General features: G+C 42.9%; 1 protein-coding gene across 1 annotated transcript in view; it reads right to left on the minus strand.

Moving 5' to 3' along the window:
- Positions 1 to 1,867: 1,867 nt before the first annotated feature.
- PLEKHG3 (pleckstrin homology and RhoGEF domain containing G3) overlaps positions 1,868 to 25,376 on the minus strand; it is a 231,815-nt gene continuing 208,306 nt past the window's right edge. Inside the window, exons 11-19 of the mRNA XM_063947498.1 lie at positions 25,197 to 25,283; positions 23,919 to 23,952; positions 22,964 to 23,059; positions 18,672 to 18,710; positions 17,972 to 17,982; positions 12,971 to 13,168; positions 12,134 to 12,247; positions 6,673 to 8,146; positions 1,868 to 3,354 (exon numbers count right to left, since the gene is read on the minus strand). Coding sequence (XP_063803568.1) covers positions 2,462 to 3,354; positions 6,673 to 8,146; positions 12,134 to 12,247; positions 12,971 to 13,168; positions 17,972 to 17,982; positions 18,672 to 18,710; positions 22,964 to 23,059; positions 23,919 to 23,952; positions 25,197 to 25,283 — 2,946 coding nt within the window. The 3' untranslated portion in view covers positions 1,868 to 2,461. The remainder of the gene's footprint in view (positions 3,355 to 6,672; positions 8,147 to 12,133; positions 12,248 to 12,970; positions 13,169 to 17,971; positions 17,983 to 18,671; positions 18,711 to 22,963; positions 23,060 to 23,918; positions 23,953 to 25,196; positions 25,284 to 25,376) is intronic.

The following is a 25,376-nucleotide window of genomic DNA, read 5'->3' on the forward strand; positions in this document are numbered from 1 at the left end:
TTTCTAAGCACACATTCTTCCACCTCATGGTTGGGCTCCTGTCTCTTCTTCCTGGTCGCTGCTCTCTGGTCCAGTACACCGATTGAGGACTCAGATCCACACACACAGCAAGCTTGGTAGAAGTAGCTGCTACCACTGGGCATGTGCAGCAGCGCTGCTCTGTCCCTTAAACTGCAAGATGTGGCCGCAGCTTTAGTAATCTTATTATATATCATCAGTCAACACATCATCAGTGTAGACTGATTATATTTAATCAGTAAACACCTTTAAGAATGGGTTAGATAAATTCCTATTGGATAAAGATATTCAGGGTTATGGTGCGTAGGCACGCATTATAGTTAATATAACTAGTCCTAACATAAAAATAAGACTGCATAGGAGACCACAAATAGGTTGAACTCGATGGACAATTGTCTTTTTTCAACCTTAGTTACTATGTTACTTTATTGCTATCGTCATCATTTGAGCCACTTGCCAAGAGGAGGGGGGTTTCTGGGCAAACCCCCCCCCCCCCCCCCACTGCGTTTGCCTATGGGTGTGGTTTACAGCATTTGCTGCTGGAAAAGCCAGTCTCCATTCTTTTTTCTTTTTCAAACACTAACCAACACTGCAACACAAATGTTCTCTTTTTTCTTCTTCTTTATAAATAATATCGGATTCAGTTCTGTTCTCATTTTCAGAACTTTACAAATCAATATTTATTCAGAACAGATTTTTTAATTTTGTTTATTATGGGTCTGATTCATTGTTGTACACAATGCCGATATCTATGGAGTTTAGCGACTATCGTCCAACTGTGCGCACGCCAAGGTAACACAGGTGCCTACAACTGCGGCCCGTATGCAGAAAACATGGTGTCTGCATCTCAATCCCGCGGTCATACTGTGTGACCATAGGGTCAGTCAGGGAGTACACAGAAGCTTGGATCTGAGTTGTCGTCAGTGGGCGACTCAATAGAAATCCACGCTACTGTCATTCTTATATTTTTTGCGTATGGTATTCGCAGCTGCAAATGTATTAACGTTCATCTCTGAATCAGTAATATCTAGCGGGAATATGAAGGATTGAGCCGACATGACCCCGTTAACTGTAGCTACCAATGCAGGAAGTGTACCTACACACGTTGGAAAGTATGCTATAGCATTCCAGAACTGTTTATTAGTTCTATTGTCTTCATGATGAAGCAACATTGGGGTATATTCAATTGAAGTCGGATCCATTCCGACATTCATTTGTCGGAATGGATCCGACCTGGGCTATTCAATGCAATCTCAATTCGACTTTAAAAAAAGTCGAATTGAGATGTGGGAGCCAAGACGGGGGAAGAGTCACGGGCAGAGCTACAGCAGCGGGCAGTGTAGCAGTGTGTAGGTCTCACTTGCTGGAGCTGGGTGGACGCTGCTGTGAGTGGCAGCTGTGACATCCTCCAGTTACGCTGCCCGCTGCTGTAGCGCTGTTCTCCCCCGTCTGCCCGCGGCTCTCCCAGTCTCTGCTCCCGCATCTCACTTTGACTTTTTTTAAAAGTCGAATGGAGATGGTCAAAAAGGGGACCAAAACGTTTTCGACACAAGCGCGCGGATCGGCAGCTATTCCGCCGATCCACGTGCTTTTCAACAAGTCGAATTCCTTGACTTGTCGAATAATTTGGGGTTAGATTGAATAGGTCGGAACCCCTTCCGACCTAGAAAAGTCGAAAACTGCCGTCTTTTCGACAGACGGCAGCTTTCGACTTCAATTGAATATACCCCATTGTGTTTATGGCAGCAGATACATGGCCCACCTCATACAAATGTGCCAAAAATATGTAATTCTCTTAATGCAGCATCTGCAATTTTACAGCTATAAAGTCCCAAATGAATCAGTAATATGTGATGCATTACTGCAAATAGCTTTATAGGTTTCATTATATTTACATTACAGAGGAAAATTACAGGCAAAGATATCCAATTATAGGAAAAAAAGGGACAAATAAATAATATGGAAAACATATAGTGATGCTCTATTACAGCTTTGCAGCTTAAGCTCTGCCCAAAGTCTTGATTTTAACCACAGCTAGACAGACAGAACCCTTAACGTGCAAGTGACAGTACATTCTAGTAATGCTGTGCAGGCAGTAGGCGGAGTCACAACATCTCAAATGTTATTTCTATAAAAACAAAAAGGGGGGAGCATGTATAATAATCCATATACTTTTTTTCTTTTTAATTAATCTATAGGCTAGTATTTAATGCAAATATACACCACGGTCATAATATAACAAGTAGTACATTATATACAGAGTATGTTCAGTTTATAATTTAAATACTCCCAGCAGCCCTTCTGTGCACAGTAATGCAGCATACTCCTGTAGTGGTGATAAAACTACCGAGGATGAAATCCTATATTTTCTTAAAAAGACCCTCCCTATGAAAGTCTGTTTTGAATTTGTGCACAAAGAATAATAAATCAGGTCTATGAAAGGTTAGTGCACCTCAGAGTTTTTGGAGCTGCTTGAATTCATAGTCTGGAATTTGGCTCTCAAGTTTTTGACTCTGTTTTGATGAGCCGCATCGCCACTTGTCAATAGTTGCGGGTCTGGCTTTGATTGTTTACATACAGTATCCGTGGAACTATCCGTCTTGGAGAGATCTTCCCTGGCTCTGTATTCCTCAGACTCCTGGTAAGCTTTGCACCGCTCAACCACGGCTTTAAGTGAAATCTTCTCTCTGGTGGTAGGCGATCTGATATGAACATAGGTGTCATCATTTTCCAGATCATACATAGAAGCTGCTGGAATCTTTTCCATAATTATAACCTTTTTGTTGTTATCCAGAGGAGCTTCTGCACTGATGTAATAACAGTCAGCTATGGTTAGCTCAGCGTTCTTGTTGTTCTGCAGCATCTCTGTTCCCCCATTCATGTTGGGTGTTTTGCCCGAATATGTTTCTTCTTCTTCTTCTTCTTCTTCTGCGATTCCGTTCACACTGTCAGAATGTTTTAGATTCATGCTGTATGAATGACATAACTCTTTATTTTGTGTGTGAGATGGATTGTCCATATTGCGTTCCATCATCCTATCCGGCACAGATTGGCTCCTGTTGACCGGAATGGATTTGCCACTCTTAGCTGTACTGGTGTACCTGGATCTTAGTTCTCGAACATCTGGCCAGTGGAATTTTTCTGTGTTCACTGGACTAAGTGGGCTTTTGCAGTCAAAGCTTACAGGGGAAGATGAATGTGGGCTGTCACCAGACGTAAATGATAGGCGCTTGGGGGATTTGTCATTGTATATGGAGGTTGTGGGAGTTGTTGGACTATGTTCTTGTAGAACTATGTGATCGTAGGTAGGGATAGATAACGCAGGCTTCAGTTTACCTAAAATGCAGAAAATTGAATAATTTTACCAGAACCAGCGCACATATATACACACAAACAGTCTAAGCTCAGTTTACCTATACTCCTGGTATTTAGAGGTTTGCTGTGTGCACTATGGGACAAAAAAAATGAGCACAACAATGTTCCCGTATGCTCCCTTCGTCTCCAAGAGCATAATATATCTGGGTTTTGTTATTTTGTTTCTGTGCAGGGTAAATACTGGCTGCTTTATTTTTACACTGCAATTTAGATTTCAGATTGAACACACCCCACCCAAATCTAACTCTCTCTGCACGTGTTATATCTGCCTCCCCCTGCAGTGCACATGGTTTTGCCCAACTGCTAACAAATTTGCCGCTGTGATCGACTCTGAATTAGGCCCCTAGCCACCAGGAGCTAGCCTTTGCAGTTGATAGAGCATCTAGCTATATTATGCAATCACCAGACCTGTTGTTTTGAAAGGAAGTATGTAAAAACATACAGTACCTTATGACAAGGTCACAGGTCCTCTATAACTAGCATGCTTCGGGGCGGATTCAGAATTTGCACAAGTAAGCTGCATTACGTGCTCGGAAATGAATGCAGATCTTTTAGCTGCATTCGGAGTTACTGTCCCTATCCATAGGTTTGTGACAGTAGCTGTAATCAGTTTGCATTTACACCAGCCCTATATCTGGTGCACAGGATCCATCTAAAATCAGATGTAACTCTGCATGCGCTCATCTCTTTATATTCTACTATTCTGTAGACCATGAAACATATCCTAAACGTGAAAGGCAAGCTGCCATCCAGTTACACCAACTCAATCCCAACTGGACATGTGACCGAGAAGCATAATATTTGCTCAAAGTTGCATCTGTTTGGCCACAGAACATGCTCAGTGCTACAAATAGCAGGTTCCACATAAACAAAGAAATAACCATTGCTCTGTGAGAAGTCTATGGGGACCACCTGGTGAAGAAGTGTTACACTCCAAAACAAATACAAAAAAAGAATGTCACCAAATGGATTCTCCTCAGCACTAATAGTACTGTGGAAGTCCTCAATAGCATTGTCCCTGGACAGTCAAGACCTCTTCAATAGGACTCTGGTCATATGTTTCCAATATTCCTCTCAAAGAAAAAAAACATCTCATAGAGCAGTATAGCCATCCACACCTTCTGTGCTGGAAAAAGGGGAATATGGACTCCTACTGTATTTGATGGTTTACATTTACAGTAGACAATGGCACACCCACATAAAGACAAATACTGCCTGCGTTATTTCACACCTTAGGTCTCCAATTTTGGTTTATATAAGAAGAGGGATAGCCAATATTTATTTACATACAATACATAAACAGCAGTAGTACTAGTCTCAAACCCGATGGTATTGTCTACAACACCTAATAACAGACAGAGATTAACTACTGGGTAGACCTATACATAAAATAATATCTCCCCCTTCAGTGTGGACTGTCCTATCTTTCAAAGTTCTCTCAGTAATTATGACAAGATTCCTGCCACCTGCGAAATCGTGGTGATAACTCCGGCTTTCTACTTCCGGTCAACGCCTGAAATGAAGATTTGCATTCCACTGGCAGAACTCTGTTTACTTTCCACACTGTGTAAAATGATCACAGTGTGACTGTCCACACTGGACGGGGAGATACTATTATTTTATGTATAGGTCTAGCCAGTAGTTGACCTCTGTCTGTTATTTGGTGTTACCTGTATCAAGGTATTGTGGGTATAAATATTCATTCATGTCACTTCCTTCTTGTGCCTTGACAAAGATACAAGTAGTATTGAAATGTGTTGTCTGGGAGGAACTGCGCAGGACTTAGTGGGATTCACCAAGACTGCTGGACGGGAGTATCTGGAGATGCCCGATTGTTTTTTAAACCAATGCCTTCTATGTCTACCTTATGTTTGTAGACAAAACCATCAGGTGAGAAACTAGTACTACTGCTGTTTATGTATTGTATGTTAAAATTTTGAAATAAATGCAGTATTATCCTATTGGATATCCCTTTTCTTACATAAACCAAAATTGGAGGCCAAAGGTGTAAAAAAACGCAGGCAGAATCTGTCTTTATGTTGGTGTGACCCTCCCCCTATCAATGTGCCAATGTCACCTATAAATGTGACCACCAAATAGGGTAGGAGTCCATATTCCCCTTTTTCCAGCACAGAAGGTGAGGATGATGATACTGCTCTATTAGGCTGACCATGTTATCCCTTTAACCTGGGACACTTATGAATTACACAGGTTCTGTGGCTGGCTGACTACAAGCCTGAATTTCACCTGGTTTTAAGCAGCTACAGAACCTGTGTAATTCATGAGTGTCCCAGGTTAAAGGGATAATATGGCCAGCCTAGTTCTATGAGAGGTTCGTTTTCTTCGAGGGAAATCTTAAAAACATTAGGAGGCCAGAGTCCCATTGAAGACATCTTGAATCTACAGGGACAATACTAATGAGGACTACAATAATCTTAGCACCAAGGAAAATCCATCTGGTGACATTCTTTCTTTGAAATAGCAGGAGCCATGCACAACAAGGACTTGCTTGCAACTCAGGCCTGATAAGACTCACACTGTATTTCTTAATCTGCTGCCCACTAAAACGTGCAGAGTAGATGAACACAGGTTTCAACATGTCAAGTGCCCAATATCTATTCTAGTCTTTTAATATGGCAAAAACATTTACATCAGAAAGTTGTTAATACAAAAAATCCCATCACCAGTCTTTTTACATGTAGATGAAGATGCTTCCACACTGCAAGCCCACCATCCACACATGGAATTGCTATTGGGTGGGATCATTGTGCCATCAGACTAACAATAAAGACATTAAGCTGTGTACATTTAATGAATGCTCTTTTCAGTCTATTCTACTCTACATGGAAGACTCTACCTACAAGTACACAAAAGACGAGCCATTGATGTGCAAACTGGGCAGGAAACTGATTATTTACCCTTGGTTTTACTTTACTGTGCAGTGTTGGAGTTATTTAATTCCCCCTCTCCCAACATAAACAAATTTGAATAAAAAAAAAAAAAAAGTTCTGACCAGAGTTACCAAGGTAACCCTTTAATTTAAATACACATATAAATTAAACTATTAAAATAAAACAAAAAAAGAAGATGGCTAAACCCGATGAGCCATGTAACCAGTATCATTTAAAATTTTTTGCATTTTAAAGGGATTAGTTTGAACCCTGGTTTGGGGACAAATGGGAAAACAAATAGGGAAGTTTTGCCTTGTAAATCAACAGACTGTCTTTCTGAATAAAACAAAACAAGATCTGTACAGTACCATTCTAGGCCAATACTCACATTTCTCATCCACTTTCTCCTCTTGTACAGATGGAAGGCTGCTTCTTCTCATATCCTCCTCTATGTCCCTCAGACGCCTGTGCGGAACTGGCTTGTTGCACTTAATCCTCTGGCTGTACTGTCTGGCTAGTTGATATACCTTGTTCTTCATTTTCTCTGACATATCTCCCTCCATACAGTTGGCAAGTTGCATAATTGTGGGATGGAGCTTGATGGGGGTTTTGTAGTCCTGATCATTAAAGACCAGGTCATTGGTTGGATTTATGAGCCGGTGAGGAGATGTGCTCTCCGGTGTAGGAGCTTGGGATTCCTCGGTTATAGTACTGAGATCACTCTCTTCCAGTATTATTAGTGGCTCATGAGGTTCATTTTGTAGTGATCTTAGTATTTTGTCTTGATAGCTGGTTGATGTAACTTTCGTGCCAACGCTAACTTCCTGATGATCTTTTTCTTTCCAACCTCTCTCCTTTTCCATTTCTTCCCAGACTTTTATCATCTCCACAGGGGATTTAAACTCATCATCGGTTATTGTTACCTGCTGATCTGGGATCCTGCTCTCAGCTGCAGGAACAGGATGCTGTGTATGGCGACCGGATTGTTCCGTTTCCCCCTCTTTAGTGGAAGTGAGAACATCTGACCATGAGACTGGTCTGCTGTTCCCAATACTGGCATTACTGGAAGAGCTGCTCATTCTTTGCCTCTCTAGAGAACCCTGGTTGCCATCATATCTAGGCAGACTGTTAATCTTAAATACAGAGTTTCTGACCAAGCCGGTAGGAATGTAAGTCAAGCTTTCTCTGCGCTTGATGCTAAAAGATGCATCCTGATGTTCTGCATTGTCATAGTATGTTTTAATCTTGTCAAGGAGTTGCCTATCTTGGTAGGAGAGAATGGACTCTCTGCGCTTACAAGTGGCTCTTTCTTTTTCCTCAAACACATTTTCTGCAGAATTAACCTTACTGAGTGGAAGATCAGTATTCACTCTCTCACCATCAGACAGAACATCTTTCTGAGTGTTTTGAAATTCAGAGGACCCATTCTGATAGACAATTCTATCTGAACAATCCAGGCTTAATAGACTGCTGCTCCTGCTTGTAAGCCTTGGAGTTATGTAGCCAATGACTTTTCCATCCTCCAAAACCAAACTGCTTCGTCTAGAGATGTTGTTTATGAACCTTTCGGCAATCACACTGGCTTGATCCAATACAGATGGAGGAAGGATGCTGGTGGAATCATCAACGGTTGCTTCCTCTTCATCCTCCTCACTGCTAAAGGTCTTTAAGTCTTCTGCATTCTCAGTTACTCCATTATTCAAAGGGTCATGGGAATAAGAATATGTATCGCTCTCTTCTTCCAATGCTTGGTTATCAGTCGGAGCTACAGGACTTTCCAATACAATTTCAGATGTACTGATCAGCTCAGCAACATAAACCTCTTCCGATTCAGAATGATTTTTTTTAGTCTCAACCAGCACCTGAAAAAAAGTGAGAAAAAAAAAAGTGTAAGTATGACACACAGAGAGAAAGTCTAACAATGACGTAGCTCCTCTTGTCTAAAAATCTGTAGTACACCATAATGATCCCGGTTAATTCCTGTTAAAGGCTACACTTGAGAACTTCCATAATGATCTCGGTTAATTCCTGTTAAAGGCTACATTTGAGAACTTTATCAAAACAATGTATGCAGACAATTTTAGTAGGTGGGAGCTTCCAACAGTATAAAAATCCAACCTGGCCAGTAATTGTGTGCTAGATGGAAAACCATGCAGTGCTTCCTCTACAGGAAAAAAACAAATTGCATTTGCACAACATAACTTGCTCCTTTAGTTGGATTTGCTCCCAATTCTAAAGGAGTCCCAAGAACCATGCCAAGGGGTATATTTACTAACCGGTGAGTTTTGTATATAGGGGGTAATTCCAAGTTGATCGCAGCAGGAAATTTTTTAGCAGTTGGGCAAAACCATGTGCACTGCAGGGGAGGCAGATTTAACATGTGCAGAGAGAGATAGATTTGGGTGGGGTGTGTTCAAACTGAAATCTAAATTGCAGTGTAAAAATAAAGCAGACAGTATTTACCCTGCACAGAAACAAAATAACCCACCCAAATCTAACTCTCTCTGCAAATGTTATGTCTGCCCCCCCCCCCTGCAGTGCACATGGTTTTGCCCAATTGCTAACAAACTTGCTGCTGCGATCAACTCAGAATTACCCCCTTAGACTATTATCTGCAGCTTTGAAAAACAGGTGTTTAGTAAATACTCCACCTACCCAACAAAAATGTAGATTATAAAGTGGGGAAAGTGGAAAAACAGAAAGACAGAACAAGAAGACTGTTTGCTGGAAAACCCTTTAGATTGCACAGTACAGGAAAAATAAATATTTACACTAAAAAGAAGTTGAGCACAGTTTTGGAAACGACTCAAAGAAACCATGTCCCACATTCATCAAATAGTCCCCCATTACCTGGAGAACCCAACTACCTGGAGCTTCAAGACACTGTAGTTCTTAGACCATCATTAGCCCCATATAGCTGTAATGAACAGCAGACCGACTGCAGTTCTGTGAGTGAGCAGTGTGTGTGCAATCCAGTAGGGGAGTGATACAGCACAGCAACGGGGGTGCTTAGAGGAGGGAATGTGCTAGATTTGACTATATGTGTGAGTGTGAACCGTGTATATTCTAAGTGGGTATTGCAGAGCCTAGTGAGAGTGCCGATAAGAGAGTGTGCCAATAATGTAGTGGGAAACCTTATGGAGTATAACAGAGGTCTCTAACTTGGTCCTCGGTACCCCAAACAGTTCATGTTTTCCAGGTCTCCTCACAGACTCACAAGTGAAATTATTTGCTCCACCTGTGCATCTTTTATAATGTGTCAGTGTGTAATGAATACACCTGTGCACCTGCTGGGTGACCTGGGAAACATGAACTGTGTGGGCTCCTGAGGACCGAATTTGAGAACCACAGGAGTATAATATGCAGCAATGAAATAACAATTCTTGTTATCAGGTGGATCCTCTAGGACTACCCTTTGTTTGTGTACTGGTGGGTGGGGGACCGTTATACGACCATTCTTAAGGTACTCCCTAACTATAGCTCTTTGCCCAGAGCTATATTCCTGTGATAACTGTGAACAAAGTCTCTTGCAGGTTGTCTTGTGGGCTGTGGTGCGAGTTTCCCATCCTAAAAGTGGGTGTAAGGTTATTCTTTGGAAACAATTTCATTATAGCTCAGTTTCCAGCGCTATATTCCACTGTATTGGTATAGTATGTGAGCCAATTCTCATGCAGGGTTCCCTCTTAGGGGCTGCGGTTAGTGAGTCTGGTGTAGAGTGCAATACACCCGCAGGACTAAGGCTCTAAGCACGTATTGTACGTCACTGTCCCAATCAGGTTACAGCACTTGTGAGGTTTTCTGTGTTGCTTGTTAAATAGAAAGTCACTATTTCTGTACAGTTATGAGAAAATGTACATGTATATTTAAAGTTGTTGTGCAGAGGTAAATTTACAGTCACCTTGGATTATATTACATTATAAATGAACATATGCATACCAATGGAAAAGATAGAGCAACTTCTAGTGTAACACCACCCAAAGTGAAGATAGCGTTAGTGCGGCACTAACCTGCGCACTAAATAATGTTACTTTTCAAATTCAATTTGATCAAGTTTCAAAATTACAAAGATAAAAATAATAAGTCACTGAGGGGCATATTTATCACAATTCGCATTGCCGATGTGGATGAGTATTACTAAATTCACCCAAAATTGTATTGCGATAATTTACTATAGCAAGGATGTATCAGTTTCTGCATGCAGGACAGAGCTTGCGAGAAAGCTATGTCCCTGCGAATCCGCTTACCACAATTCTCAGGGTATTTTTCAGGAAAATGCTCCGAGATTGTACCGTGCATATGCCAACGGGTACCCCTGCGACTACTCCCCTCTGCTTACACTTACCTGCAGCCAGGACAGTACTGTAAAGTGAGATGCCAGTTTCACAGCATCATTTACTGCACATACACACACCGAGATCAGCCTGTATGTCCATCAGACACACATGGCTGATCACAGGGGCCAGATCCAAGCTCAGTCTTCACTGCCAGCAGGCTTAGTAGGCTGTGCAAAAGTCGGAGAACAAGAGGGGAGCCCAAATAACTATCTCGAGATAGCGTTATTATCACAGGGCTCCCTCCGATATTTTGTAACCTTTTCTTTTATGTAAATTTGGGTAGATCTTATTTCTCATTACAAGGATGGGAAATGCGATCTGGTTACTACAAAAATGAGAATTTAAGGGCTTGGAGGAGAATTTTGCTAATCCTCCTCCAATTGCCCATTTGTATATTCAGGTGATACTAAAATGGTGTGAAAACACCTTTTTTCACATTATTTGAGAAAAAATAATTTTGACAAAATAATTATACTATTGGAGTATGGCGCTTTAAGAGGAAGGTGGAATCTGCAGGACCCAAACATATACCTTACAAAGAAAATCTTATTACTAAAACTAGCCAAATGCATTTAAAAAAGAAAATGTATAAAAAAACGATGTATTTATTCCTGTGGTACCAAAGTAAACGTCCTGATTTAGAAACAATCCTCTTGTGTAGACTAAAAGCTGGACACACATTATACAATTATCTGAGTGATCTTCCTGATATTGGGCCTAATTCAGACCTGATTGCAGCAGCAAAATCTCTAATTGGCAAAACCATGTGCACTGCAGGTGGGGCAGATGTAACATGTGCAGGGAGAGTTAGATTTGGGTGGGTTATCATTTCTGTGCAGGGTAAATACTGGCTGCTTTATTTTTACACTGCAATTTAGATTTCAGGTTGAACACACCCCACCCAAATCTAACTCTCTCTGCATATGTTACATCTGCCCCACCTGCAGTGCACATGGTTTTGCCCGTTAAGAGAAAATGTTTGCTGCTGCTATAAGGTCTGAATTAGGCCCATTGACAGATTGCCCAGATAATTGTACAGTGTATTTGCGCAACTGATCGCAAAATAACGTTCCATCGGTCATGCTGGATCGCCCAGCATGTCGGACAGATGTGATAATTTAGGAGCTACAAGTCAGCTGCATTGGGCGGTGTATGCTGCACCTACCCGACTAACTTCTCACCTAATCTCCAAGTGAGTTATGGAGAAATGTTTCCTCTGCAAGGAGAAAAACCCAAATATTCTGTAGCCATACAATGTGAGATATTTTATAGTGTATGCCCATGATATCTGCTGGGTGTCGGGCTGTCAGAAAATGTCTTTTGGTCTGACAACCATTTTATCTGACTATGTATGAACAGCTTTAGAAAGAAAATTATTCTCAGTAGAACAATCATTACAAAAACTTGACATTTTTTTGGGGTCACCAAGGTGCAAACTAGCCCCCTAGATATGAAGACGTGAAACCAGTTATAGGCATATGAAGATTTCATAATGACATTTTCAAAGTCGCTCACCTCCTGGTTATATGCTGTGACTTCCACGCTCCTCCTTTTCTCAGGGTTCCCAGAAGTCTCACTGTTTTGCCTTTTAAATCCTTTTGATGTATCATGCTGACCCGAATCCCTGCTCTATGAGTGAAACAGACATGTAATCATTTAGCATGAACCTTCACATGACAGAAGAGAGAGACTGACCAACCCAACGACCAGTGCTTGTCAAGAAAACGGAGGCAAAACTAATTATAAGTATTCAAAATGACCGAATTCAGATCCACTGTGGCAAAAATAAATTCAAATTTAATACATTGTTTAAATGAAATTTTCCCCTATCAAAAAAATAAAAAAGGCACGGATCAGGTGATTCATCAGTGATGAAATAAGGACACAATTCCCATGTAATATATTTTTCTAGAAGGTTTCTGTGACAAGCAGAGGTTTTGGGCATTATTTAGCAAAACGTTATGAATTAACATGCAATCTCTGACAAGTCTGTTAAGAGTTCATGCAGTTAGTTTCCATGACAATTAAGGCAAGGGACCACAATGTACACATGTATTACGCAAGCACGTGGACATCTTCATTCAAACCAAACAATGAATGATAGCGCTCTTTATCCAGAGAGCCATGCAAGGACGCGGAGGACAATTAAATGTTTTACCAAAGCTCATAGCGGCTATGAAGGGGACGGGTGGAGAATTAAATTGCTAGGATTAGATGGGGCACAAGAACAAACAAGGAGAAAGGAGATTGAAAGACCCTCACCGTAGTAGCACCCCATGTATCAAGCAAAGTCTTGGCCCTATAGCGCCAGCAATGTATGACGGCCAGCATGGAGCTGGCAAAATCAGCTACCTGGTCATCATCTCCCAACTGTATATCCTCCTCCTCAGAGGCACTGAGCTCTGCCCCTGAACCTCTACTCATCTCTGCGCTAGGTGGCTCCTCCTCATCTCCCTCAGCCTGGATGTGCTCACAGTTGGGTGCCAGGCTGCCGATACTGGGCTGAAGGATGTCCACAAAGTCCAGTAGTGCTCCATCACTGCCTGCGTGCTGGACAGACAAGGATTCCTTTTAAATACCACACGGAAAAAAGCTACGCCGCTGAAATTGCAGGCACAGCATTGCTCTGCCGGTCCTCCTGGTAACAACGTTACCCTGCTATAGTGACAACTGGCTTGTTCTTTGCAATTCAAGCCCAATGTTGCCTTTACTTTGCTTTTTCATGGTTCAAAATGATTTAATCCATGAAACCTGAATACACTGTAGGTTAACAAACTTGATAAAATGACCACTCACTCATTTATGGTCACATTCAGGATACAGGCACTCAACCTGCTTTTCTCCTTCACTTAAGCTGCTGTCCAACTTTCATTAAACAGAACACGATGCACTTGGAATGGAACTTTACAAATTCTGTTAGGTTCCTATCGTGGCGGATCAAACAGGGCCATTTACCACATGTTGTCTGGAGAGGTGGCCATGTGAATTGTGCTTGTGATCACCAACAGACAGACCACATTTGAGTTGCATGACAACACCATGTGCACGCACCCACACTCTTCACGTGTCTTATTAGTGAAGCTTGAACTATAAAGCTCTTCTTCTTCTGAGATTTATTTTAGCAAGTGCAAAGTGACAATAGACACAATGCTGATGTTGCCATGAGAACCCTGCAGTCATTAGGTCATATTAAAACAAAACATAATGCAGTTTAAATAGGTAAACTATTTAAGATACTCAAGTCAAGATGTCATTTGAAATGTGAAACACACTGAAAACTTCACTCAAAGCCCCAATGTAAAAACTAATAAACCATACCTCCCAACTTTTCATCTGTATAAAGCGGGACACACGTGCGGTGAAGCCGTGCGCGCGGCCGAAAAAGGGGCGTGACCTACAACAGGGGGCGTGGCTTCGCGGCAGGACACGCGATCGCGAGCCACGGCCCCGTTTTCGTCACTGAGGGGGCATGCCCAGCGCTCTGTGAGCCGCTGGCATGCCCCCTCTCCCTCTGACTCCAGTGAATAGACGCTGTGCGCATCCGCACAGCGTCTATTCACCGCTGCTCTGCTAAGCAGGGCAGTGAGAGACAGAGCCTCCCAACTGCCCCCCCCCCCACTGTGGGACACTGCGGCCCGCGGGTGGGACAGCGGGACAGTCCCCAAAAAACGGGACTGTCCCGCGAAAATCGGGACAGTTGGGAGGTATGATAAATATTGTTGATTTGCCACAATGCTAGACAGGTACAGATGTGTCCTCGTACACCATTGCTGCAGTCATGTCAAACATCCCCTCTCGGCATGCTAGGTCCCGTTAGAAACATCTAGCGTCGGTTGTCTATTTTGCATCTTTTTTGTGTGGAAAATGCACCTTAATTGCAATGCAATGTGACTAGGACGCACCAGGAGACTGTGCTGATTAATGTGATATAGGACACTTGTATATCTGTGTGCGAATGAGTCTCTGAATCTGTACATGTAATGCTACAGTGTAGCACCCGCAGCTTTTTTCCCCAATACAAGTTCTGTTCTGCTCCGTATACAGACTCAGTCACAAACAATATACAAGTGTCATATCAAATTAATCAGCAAGATGCATTTTTGGCAAAACAGACGCACAATGTTAACCGAGCTGCACAGGACCTGTCGGCTCACTCCCGCCAGGCATCTCGTGATACAGGGCGTATTGAGGCTGGATGTTTTGAAGACACACAAATGCAAATGACTGTACCCATAGCGGTTTCTAGTTCCGTCCCTCCACTGTTCACTTTATTATCTTTCAAACGGCGCTCCTGACAAGAGATGGATGCTCAAATTCAATCACAGTAAAATCCTTGACTAACACATGAAAGGGCTGACTGCACACGGCTTCTTTACAGAGGCAGATGTTGCAGCATGGATGGAGGAAGTAGAAGATCATCCAAGCTCCTCAGTCATGCATTTCTCTCTAAGCACCTGTGTACACCGTCAATCCATTATCTCATAGAGTTCAATGATCTTCATGCAAATATCTGTCCCCCGTCAGGAATGGAAGGCAGAAAGACAACCCCCCCCCTCCCCTCCCCCCCAAAAGTCGTATGCATACCCTCCACCTGTACCTTTATCGCAGGTACAGTACCTTTTTTTATGGCCTGTACTGATTTTTGGCTCTCCAACCTTCCATTGAAAGTATAGGAAAATGGACGTGACCACGCCCCCTTTACCTGTGACCACGCCCCTTTTCTAATTTGTACCGATTTGTGTGTGTAAATTGTTGGAGGGTATGCGTATGTACTGTACACAGGAAAAGCTCAGGAGTTAACACCATGGTTTATATGACTGGTATAATTAGTTTGCTTCTGATAAGACCTGAAGGCTGTATCTATGATGAGATAACACCATAACTGCAGTATTCAGGCCCAGTTATTCTGATCAGTCACCTATGTGCAACACCCAGCTGGAATGTGTTCTTTCTATATCCCACACTTCAAAAATCTGTGACTGCAGTTTACAGAAACACAGATGTTTGAAGAAAATAAAAAAACCTGGGAGGGGGCCAATTACCACAATTATTCACATTTTCCATGTGGAGTAATGCTTATGGTGGTCACTTTACTTGCTGCGTTTATGCTCTCATTCCTTATGCAATGTTTTCTCAGACATTTAGCCAGCATCATCTACGTTATGTTTTAGGAGTCCTGGTAACTTTGAAAACGTCACTTTGCAGCTTATAGAATATCCGTGTTGGTAGTGCACAGAGTACAGAATGGGAACAGCAGTTCACAGTTTAATTTACCTCTGTGATTTTATGGTTTGTTCTAAACTTTTAATCTACAGTATTTTTTCATTATACATCAAAACTAGATCATAATAGCTATTTAACCATACAAATTATAAAGCAGGAATAGGCAACCTCTTGCACTTCAGCTGCTGTGGAACTATATATCTCAGCATACCCTGCCATAATTTTGGCAAGCCCTAACGGTAAAACTGTGACAAAGCATACTGGGATGTGTAGTTCCATAAGCTGCTGTAGTGCCACAGTAGATTCTAGAACCCAGTTGGAGAAAGGACCTCTGACACCAGGGGGAGGAGCTAGGCCAGCGGGATAGTTTTTCTACAATCCATGCCACCAACTACTCCCTTTAGTAACCTGGTGGCGAGCCATTGAGCCTGAAGCGTGGCGAGCATACATTTCGGGTACCCTGTTCGGGCATGGCTCCTCCCCCTGGCGTTGTGGCTCCTCCCCCTGGTGACACCAGAGGTCCCTTCTCCAACTTAGGCCCTCATTCCGAGTTGATCGCTCGCTAGCTGCTTTTAGCAGCAGTGCACACGCTAGCCCGCCGCTCTCTGGGAGTGTATCTTCTTAGCTTAGCAGAAGTGCGAACGAAAGGTTAGCAGAACTGCTCGTAAAAATTTTCATGCAGTTTCTGAGCAGCTCCAAACCTACTCCTACCTTGCGATCACTTCACTCAGTTTAGTTCCTGCTTTGACGTCACAAACACACCCTGCGTTCGGCCAGCCACTACCCCATTTCCCCAGGCACGCCTGCGTTTTTACCTGTCACGCCTGCGTTTTTTAGCACACTCCCTGAAAACGGCCAGTTACCAACCAGAAACACCCACTTCCTGTCAATCACTCACCGATCAACAGAGCGACAGAAAAGCGTCGCTCGACCTTGTGTAAAACTGCATAGTTTTGTGTGAAAGTACTTCACGCGTGCGTACTGCGGCCCGTACGCATGCGCAGAACAGCCGATTTTTCACCTAATTGCCGTGCTGCGACCGAAAGCAGCTAGCGATCAACTCGGAATGAGGGCCTTGGTTTTAGCCATAACCGTAGTGCCACAGTTTGCCTACCCCAGTTTTAAACATCTCGGCTTGTTGCTAAAACATGAAAGCAAGACGTCAAGTTCCAGAGTCTGCGGTTCTAGAAATAAATACATTGAACATAAAGTTTGTGTGCAAATCTATAGTGACAGGAAATGGGACAATAGATCATGTTGCAGTATTTGACACTGAGATCTTTATTTCTTGTGACATCATTTTCCACTTATGGGCAGACCAGAAAAAGAAAGTATTGCTGCTCGGAAAATGTGTTGTGTCAACACAAAATATCCCCTTACTGTAGGAAGCAGTGCAGCAGACAGGGGGAAGCAGGATGGTTTCATTCCATGCAGTGATGGGCGGATGACGCAGTAGGGATGTTGGAGCAAGTTCTGACAAAGTGCTATAATGATGCTATCCTTTTAACAGTCATCTATATTAGGATTAGCTAAATGTCACAGCATGATGTGGTATGAAGAGTATTCCAAGCCATGAAACCTATAGTATGCATATACATTTACACACATACATATGCACACACCATCAATGTACCAACAGCTGTGCAGCACGGTATCCGTTCACATGGTCGACAGTCATTAGGTCGACCACTATTGGTCGACATTGACATGGTCGACATGGACGACACATGAAAATGGTCGACACATGAAAAAAGGTCGACATGAGGTTTTCTACTTTTTTTTCTTTTGAGGAACTTTTCCATACTTTACGATCCACGAGGACTACGATTGGAACGGTAGTCTGTGCCGAGCGAAGCGAAGGCACCATGCCCGAAGCATGGCGAGGGGACGCGGTGCACTAATTGGGGTTCCCAGTCACATTACGCAAAAAACGACACCAAAAAAAGTTAAAAAACTCATGTCGACCTTTTCATGTGTCGACCTTTCATGTGTCGATCATGTGTCCATGTCAATGTCGACCAATAGTGGTCGACCTAATGACTGTTGACCATAATATGGTCGACCATTCATACCGGAACCGTGCAGCACACTGTCCATCACAGACAAGTCACATTGGTGAGAGCATCTTACCTTTAAGCCCACTGCAGGGTTGAAAGAAGGGAGGAAAAGAAAAAGAAAAAAACAGAAATGTTAATATGAAATGACATAGTAATTTTCCTGGGCGTGCCTAGTGTGAGGACAGTACATAATATCAACCTAACATATGGGTCCAGGGGGCCCACACCACACACCCATGTCGATATGTTCTCCTCTCTAGAGGCCCATATCGGTGGTGCTGCAGCAGAAGCAGCAATCACTTAGAAAATAGCCAAACAGCCATTTTCCCAGAGATTTGAGCATGCATAGTAGCTAAGTTACTGGGAACATGGCACGGACGCCATGTTCCAGGAGATCTGTGCAGTAGACTTTGGCATAATGCCACGGTCTGCTGCACCGCAGAGAGAGGACTGGGCCCACAAGGAGCCTGCACATGGGCAGCCTACGACAGAGATCCCTGGCCTCTACCTTCACCCTAAATGGCAGCAATGCGCCTTGGTTTTCATAAACCGATGCTGTCACCGCCCCCTCCTTGCCAGTCTGATGCTGTCCCCGCGTCGCAGGACCCGTTCACGTATGCACAGAACACTCCCTGAGCATGCACAAAGTACCGGCAATTACTGGAACTTTGCAGAGCAGGACGGACCTCCAACCACATCTGCATACAGCCCACAGTGTACATTAATAAAAAAGCAACAACAGAATCGAACAGATATAAAGAAATGTATTTTACCTTTCTCGCCCAATTGCTTCAAAATATGCTTAGCTGGTTCTAAAGAAAGAACACATCATTAAACTACAATAAAGAATAACCACCAATATAAATGTAACATACACTGTGAAACAAGTGCAAGAAAGCATTCTATTAAATGGACACCTCTTGTGCTATTTTTGTTTTACGTTTCATTGTGGTATATATAGTTGCTCTTTGACATTTTTAACCATTAATCTTTATTGACAACTCTAACTAAAATTAATCTCTGCCGTCTATGTCCATAGGGCTGGTTATGAAGAGAATTGATTGACCCAGTCTTACTGGAGGACCTCCAGAGATATTCATTACCTACATCTAGTTAGCAAGACTGTTATATTATATATGCATGAGGAAGTCCACAAGAATGAAACGCGTTGGGTCACTCCTAGTTGGATGTAAGTCGCACCAGCACCTACCTGAGCTCTTCTATAAACAATGTCTATAAGTGGGTTTCCTTTGGAATGCATATGGGGACTCCAAGGACTGTCTGCATGATCTGCATTAATGTCACAGGTAAGCTCGGAATTTACCTTTTTCCTGTGCGTTTATTAGTGTATAAGCTGTATTTCAATAAATGATTGGTTTTAGGTAAATTACTGCACTACAGTATGTGGCTATACATTTTCTTTTCCACATGATATCGCCTCAGTGTACATTGGAGGACACTGTACTGGCATTATATGATCCTATAAAACAAACCAGATTTCTGCACAAGAAGTGAACTGCAGCATCCTGGAATATACCAAATCAGTGACGAACCCTCTGGCATCAGAATACCCATCAGATAAGCTCATTAATTCATTCTTTTGGTACATATATTATACATAAGTAAATACTGAAGATAGCACACAGTCTCCACTAGAAGGCGCGTTTCACAATCTGTTTTTTTCATTCCTATCTGACCAACCTTACTGTTTGGCCATTCAAAAAAGAACCTAGTAAACTGTATTAGGAAGAGCTAATTGTTCCAGGACTTGATGATTACAGAAGTTATTCTTTTAATGTACAAGGTGAGGGTTATAGGTAATCTGCCTCGCCGCACGGGTCACTCTCTAATTATGTGTCTATATGGAATTAAATCCAGTCCAAAATAAAATCTCGCACCGGACTTTCTGCGACCTTTAGCTGCGGTGTGTCCATTTCCCTCCTTAACATTTCCAAGATAGAATCTAAGGCGGCTCGGATCTGAGGACAGGACAGACAACTTGTTAGGACGTTCTTAACTTTCAATCTAAACACCAAGCTCCCACCATGAGCTGGCTCAACAAGGGAGATGCCACCAACTATGTTAGGGGGATTCATCTGATTGAGAACATAGTTGTCTTGAAGCAACAAGTAGCAGCACCACAGTAGTAATGTTCATATCAGAACATACCACGGAGGATAAAATCAAGTACACCAATTAGGTTTTCCTCAAAGCGGTTTCTTGTAATTAGCCAAATGGAAAAAAATATATTATTGGTCATGCAAAAATTATCCAGAAAATGTAAAATATATATTGATCAGAGGCATCTTATATCATTCACAACTGTATTTATAAAAGTTTCCATGCTTTGTAAGAACGGTTTATATTTGGCAATACATGGGTATTTGTTATGCAACAAAGCGTAAGTTAAGCTTCTGCCATCAGCTATTTCACATGCAAATAGGCTTCCTGTAGGGAATGTCAATGACCGTAACAGGAAGATTCTAGTACGCACATTTATATCTTCCCCACAATGACGCCTACACCTTCCAGCTCTGGAAACATTTACATATAAATAGCTGTGAATGTAATCAGTAGCTATTTTCTAAATGAAAGCTAGTATAATGAAGCTTAATGGACCTGTAACAGTAAAAATTTAACACCGATCAGAAGTACTGTATAATCCGTCTTTCCTCTCATAAAATAAGACCCATATGAAACATATCAACCAAGTAATTTGTAAGTGTGCCTCAGGCAGCTTCACCCTTAATTAGTCAGTCATTCCCTATCAGTGCTATCCAGGCTTAAGCACAGGTGACTTAATTAGTACATTAGTTATATCCGTTTCACATCGCCAAAATAACCCGGGTTTACTGCCGTGTCGACCTGGGTCGAGGTGCGGTGTGAAAGCACCAAAGTCAATAACCCGGGTTGCCCGACCCAGTATTTCAACCCGGGTTAAAAGAAAGGTTATTCTCGCGTCCGACCCGGGTTATTGTGCATGTAAAAGCTACAGACCCGGGATATTCAATTTGGGTGTGAGAAAATAGTGCTGATTGGCTGTTTCCATGTCAGCTGACTGAGGCCTGCACACAGAGCCCCCTCCTTTTCCTTTACTATATAGTAACCTCATCATTGTGAGCCAAGAAAGTCCTTTTAAAATGACATCACACTGTTTTAACATGGGCGACCGCGGATTGAGTAAAAAGGCACCAACCCTGCAATAACCTGGGAATAACCCTGGTCAATAGTGCAATGTGAAAGGCTCTGACCCGGGTTTGCAATGTGAAAGGGGAATGCTTTAGAATTAACCATCTCTGCTGAAGCCTGGATATCACTAAAACTTGCACTGTTAAGTGTGCAGAGGTTGGGAATGCCTGCTCTAAGTAATTGGACTGATCATACCAGTATAGAAGCACAACTTGACAAGCGCAGTTTGCAGGCTGTAGCGTTAGCGCATTACCATTTGGCTATGAACCATTTAGAAGCTTTGAATCAAGCGATCAACAATTTAAGTGCAGATACAAGGTTAATAGATTGCCCGGCCCTATTGGATCCCAGGGAATTTAAGATTTCCTACAATCTGCACATCTTTGAATCAATCATTGCTGCCACTAGATGACTGACAATCAGAATAATAGGATTAATAAAAGCAGGATTATATATAATCACTATATTTAAAGGGTATCTCTGCACTAGTTTTCATTTTATTTCTTTTTACCAGTTAGCAGACCAAGGGGGAGATTTATCAAAGCTTGAAGAGAAATAAAGCGGAGAGAGATAAAATAGCAACCAATCAACTCCTGTCATTTTACAAGTCGTGTTTAAAAAAATTTCAATTAGGAGATGATTACTTGGTACTTTATCTCTCTCCAAACTTTGATAAATCTCCTCCCAACTATTCAAGAACTCTTTTAGACTGCTGTAGCTACAGGTATAGAATGCTGGGCCTCTTCATGGAGGGGAGCTTCATTTCTATCTGGCTGCTGTCCAGGTACCCCTATGGAGAAGGGGAGCCAGGACACTGCAGGAGGTAGGGGTGGGAAGGGCAGTGTGTAATGTTAGCTGTCCTTCACACCCTTAATAGTAATAATGGAAACCTGGTGCGGAGACACCTTCTTTAAAGCACAAAGTAAATTTGCCATTGTGCTGCTTGTTTGCATACTAAAAAAAGTATAAAAGAATACAGCATAAGCTCCCTGGCAATAAAAGGTGCAGACACATTCGGAATCAAAAAGGGTTTCCCGGTGTTTATCAATTTGTGGCACAAAATGTAATCATTCTGGCCTAAGCTTTTGCGGTTCCAGTTATATACGTATTACATTATGGAGTATATTCAATTGAAGTCGGATCCATTCTGACATTCATTTGTCGGAATGGATCCGACTAGGGCTATTCAATGCCATCTCAATTCGACTTAAAAAAAAAGTCGAATTGAGATGCGGGAGCGGAGACGGGAGAGAGCCGTGGGCAGATGGGGGAGAGCAGCGTAGCCGGAGGATGTGTCACAGCCGCCGCTCACAGCAGCGTCCACCCAGCTCCAGCAAGCGAGACCTCGCTTGCTGGAGCCGGGTGGACGCTGCCGTGAGCGGCGGCTGTGACACATCCTCCGGCTACGCTGCTGTAGCGCTGTTCTCCCCGTCTGCCTGCGGCTCTCCCCCGTCTCTGCTCCCGCATCTCAATTCAACTTTTTTTTAAAGTCAAATTGAGATGGTGGAAAAGGGGGCCCAAAACCGGTCGGTTTTGGTCCTGTTTTCGACAGAAACACGCAGATCGGCAGCTATTCCGCCGATCCACGTGCTTTTCGACAAGTCGAATTCCTCGACTTGTCGAATAATTTGGGGTTAGATTGAATAGGTCGGAACCCCTTCCGACCTAAAAAAGTCGAAAACTGCTGTCTTTTCGACAGACGGCAGCTTTCGACTTCAATTGAATATACCCCTGTGTATGCAATATTATTAATTTTACATTTTGTTTACCAATACAGATAAAATGATGCCTTTTTTGTAAGTTACAATGCCAGGAATGTCTGCACCTCTATGCAGGACAGGAACGTAGCAATAAGATAATGATCATAGGGACATACCAGACTGCCTGCGCCCTGACCGATGTGTGACAGTAGGATCAATCACAGACATGGTTTTCCTCACTCTTTCTGGGCTGTATCGGTACCGTCCAGGATCTGAGAAAGGCAGAGGACTACACGTTACAGGTAGGTCATGTATTACTATTTACTGCCAAGGTCACCATAAAGTATTTTCAGAATTGTTCTTTACATTTTTTAGTCTGTGAACCCCCCCCCCCCCCCCCCCAAAAATGAAAAAAAAAAACTAATTAAAACCCCCCAATAGATTGTATCATTTTTTATTACATAAAGGTGATGTTATAATTACATATAAAAACTAAAGGGGGGAACTCACGGAGCGATATTCTAAGCAATCTGACTAGATTGCTTAGAATTTAAACATTATCGCTCCGTGTATACCCCCTACAGCGATAGCGATGATCACTATCGCTGCTGCTAGATTGGCCTGCCGTGCAGGCCAATCTAGCGGGTCGCTCACTTCACCCGCTGGGTGAAATGAGCGCCCCCCCAGCGGCCCCCACATCTCCCCCCGCACACATCGCGCTGTGCTCAGCACACATCTCTCCCACATCGGCCCATCTATATGGGCCTTACGGGCAGTATCCTATTAGCTGCGGTAACTCACCACAGATAAAGGATTCCCCCGGGGCTATCCTATTAGTCCTGTAAGCTGGCACTTATCTGGGATTCTGCTTCGTGCGTCTCAGGCAGCCACAGGAGACCCATTATTGGACACAAACACATGGGTCCGCGATGTCATCACGGATCCTATGTGTTATCAGCCGCTAACGGGTGAGTTACCGCACGGTAAAAACTGTAATTGGATAGCCAGATAGCGTTATCGGGCTAAACAGCCTGTTATTACCGTGCGTTAACTCGCCGCACCTCATAGGATATCGCCATTAGATGATCAGTAACACTAGTCGTTAGATGTCAAATTATTCTGAAAACTTACAAATTGCGTCCATTTCTAGAATCGCTTCCTTGGCCTAAAAAAAAAAAAAAAAAAAGACAATATAGAAATATTTCCAAATTCAATGGTTTTGTAACTGTAATAAAGGTATTCTAGACAAACAGTGAAACTCTCATACAGGGTAATATAGCATGAAAAATAGTGTATGTAAGTACATGTATGGAAGCTGGCGTGAGGTAGGGCTACAAATACTTTTCCCCAATGATTATCAGAATAGCCACAGGAATAACGTATACGAACAGGCGTAATTCAGACATGATCTACGATCAGTCACACAGACATGCGGGATGATGCCCAGCACAGGGCTAGTTCGCACCGCATGTCAGACGCTACCCCGCCACACAGTGGCGATGCTTTTGTACTTGAAGAGTAGCTACCTGCCAACGCAGCTCCTGCGCACTAGCAGGGAGCTACTCGTCGCTGTGAGGGTTGCAGCGGCTGTGTGTGACATCACACAGCCGCTGCGGCCCGCCCCCTGCACGCCTGCGTTGCCTGGACCTCGCCCCTAAAACTGCGGCCAAACGCCCGCCCCCTCCCACCCAGCGAACGCCTCTGCCTGTCAATCAGGCAAAGGCGATCGCAGGGCTGAGACGGCCGTCGGCTGTCTGGCATGAGCCGGCGTGCGCGCAGTTCGGACCTCATCGGCTGCTGTGCGAAAACGCACAGCACCAATCAGGTCTGAATTAGGCCCGGCGTGAGTTATCGGAAAATCTGCAAGTGACTAAATAGTAGATAGCTATTCATATTGGCTAATTAAAGCTTCCCAGAGAACATGAAGACCCACAGTGAAAGGACAGGACCTTGCATCGCTCAGCTGTCGGAAATCCTGCCACTATGTAATAATCCTGTGAAAGATCTACTCTATTCTATCAGTAGCACACTAGCAGCAATGACTGTGATGGGCATACAGTCAGGAACGATTGAATGTGCACATTAACAAATGACCATATACGTGCTCTATGTTTATTGTATTTACATAGTATTCCACATGAAACTCATCTGCATGCTAGGACAAGTGTCAATTATCGCATCTAACAATTAACTTGGAGCAATAGATACTGTCAGACAGACGCTCTCATTTGTCCATCTTCTACTTGGTGCATAAAAGCTCATGTCTGATTGGTTGCCATTATTTTAGTGTAGATTTGCCCCGTTCAGCAATACCAGTGAATAGACCCTCACACTGTTTCATTGCATTCTACTGATGATCATCAGAAAAAAGTAAACAGTACAATATATTATAAATGATGAGTTCCCAACCTTCTGCGGGATAATTGCATGGTGGTTCTCTAATATAAGTTTCTTGATGTGATGAGTCCAGAGACGTTTCTCCTCCACGGTTTTGGCCTGCGTTACAAAACAAAACATTTAAATAAATATATTAAAAAGGCAAACCCCATTACAAATCAATTAGGAATCAAAGTTTTGAAGTGTATCCCT

Source organism: Pseudophryne corroboree, chromosome 12 (assembly GCF_028390025.1).
Source record: "Pseudophryne corroboree isolate aPseCor3 chromosome 12, aPseCor3.hap2, whole genome shotgun sequence".
Classification (NCBI taxonomy): domain Eukaryota; kingdom Metazoa; phylum Chordata; class Amphibia; order Anura; family Myobatrachidae; genus Pseudophryne; species Pseudophryne corroboree.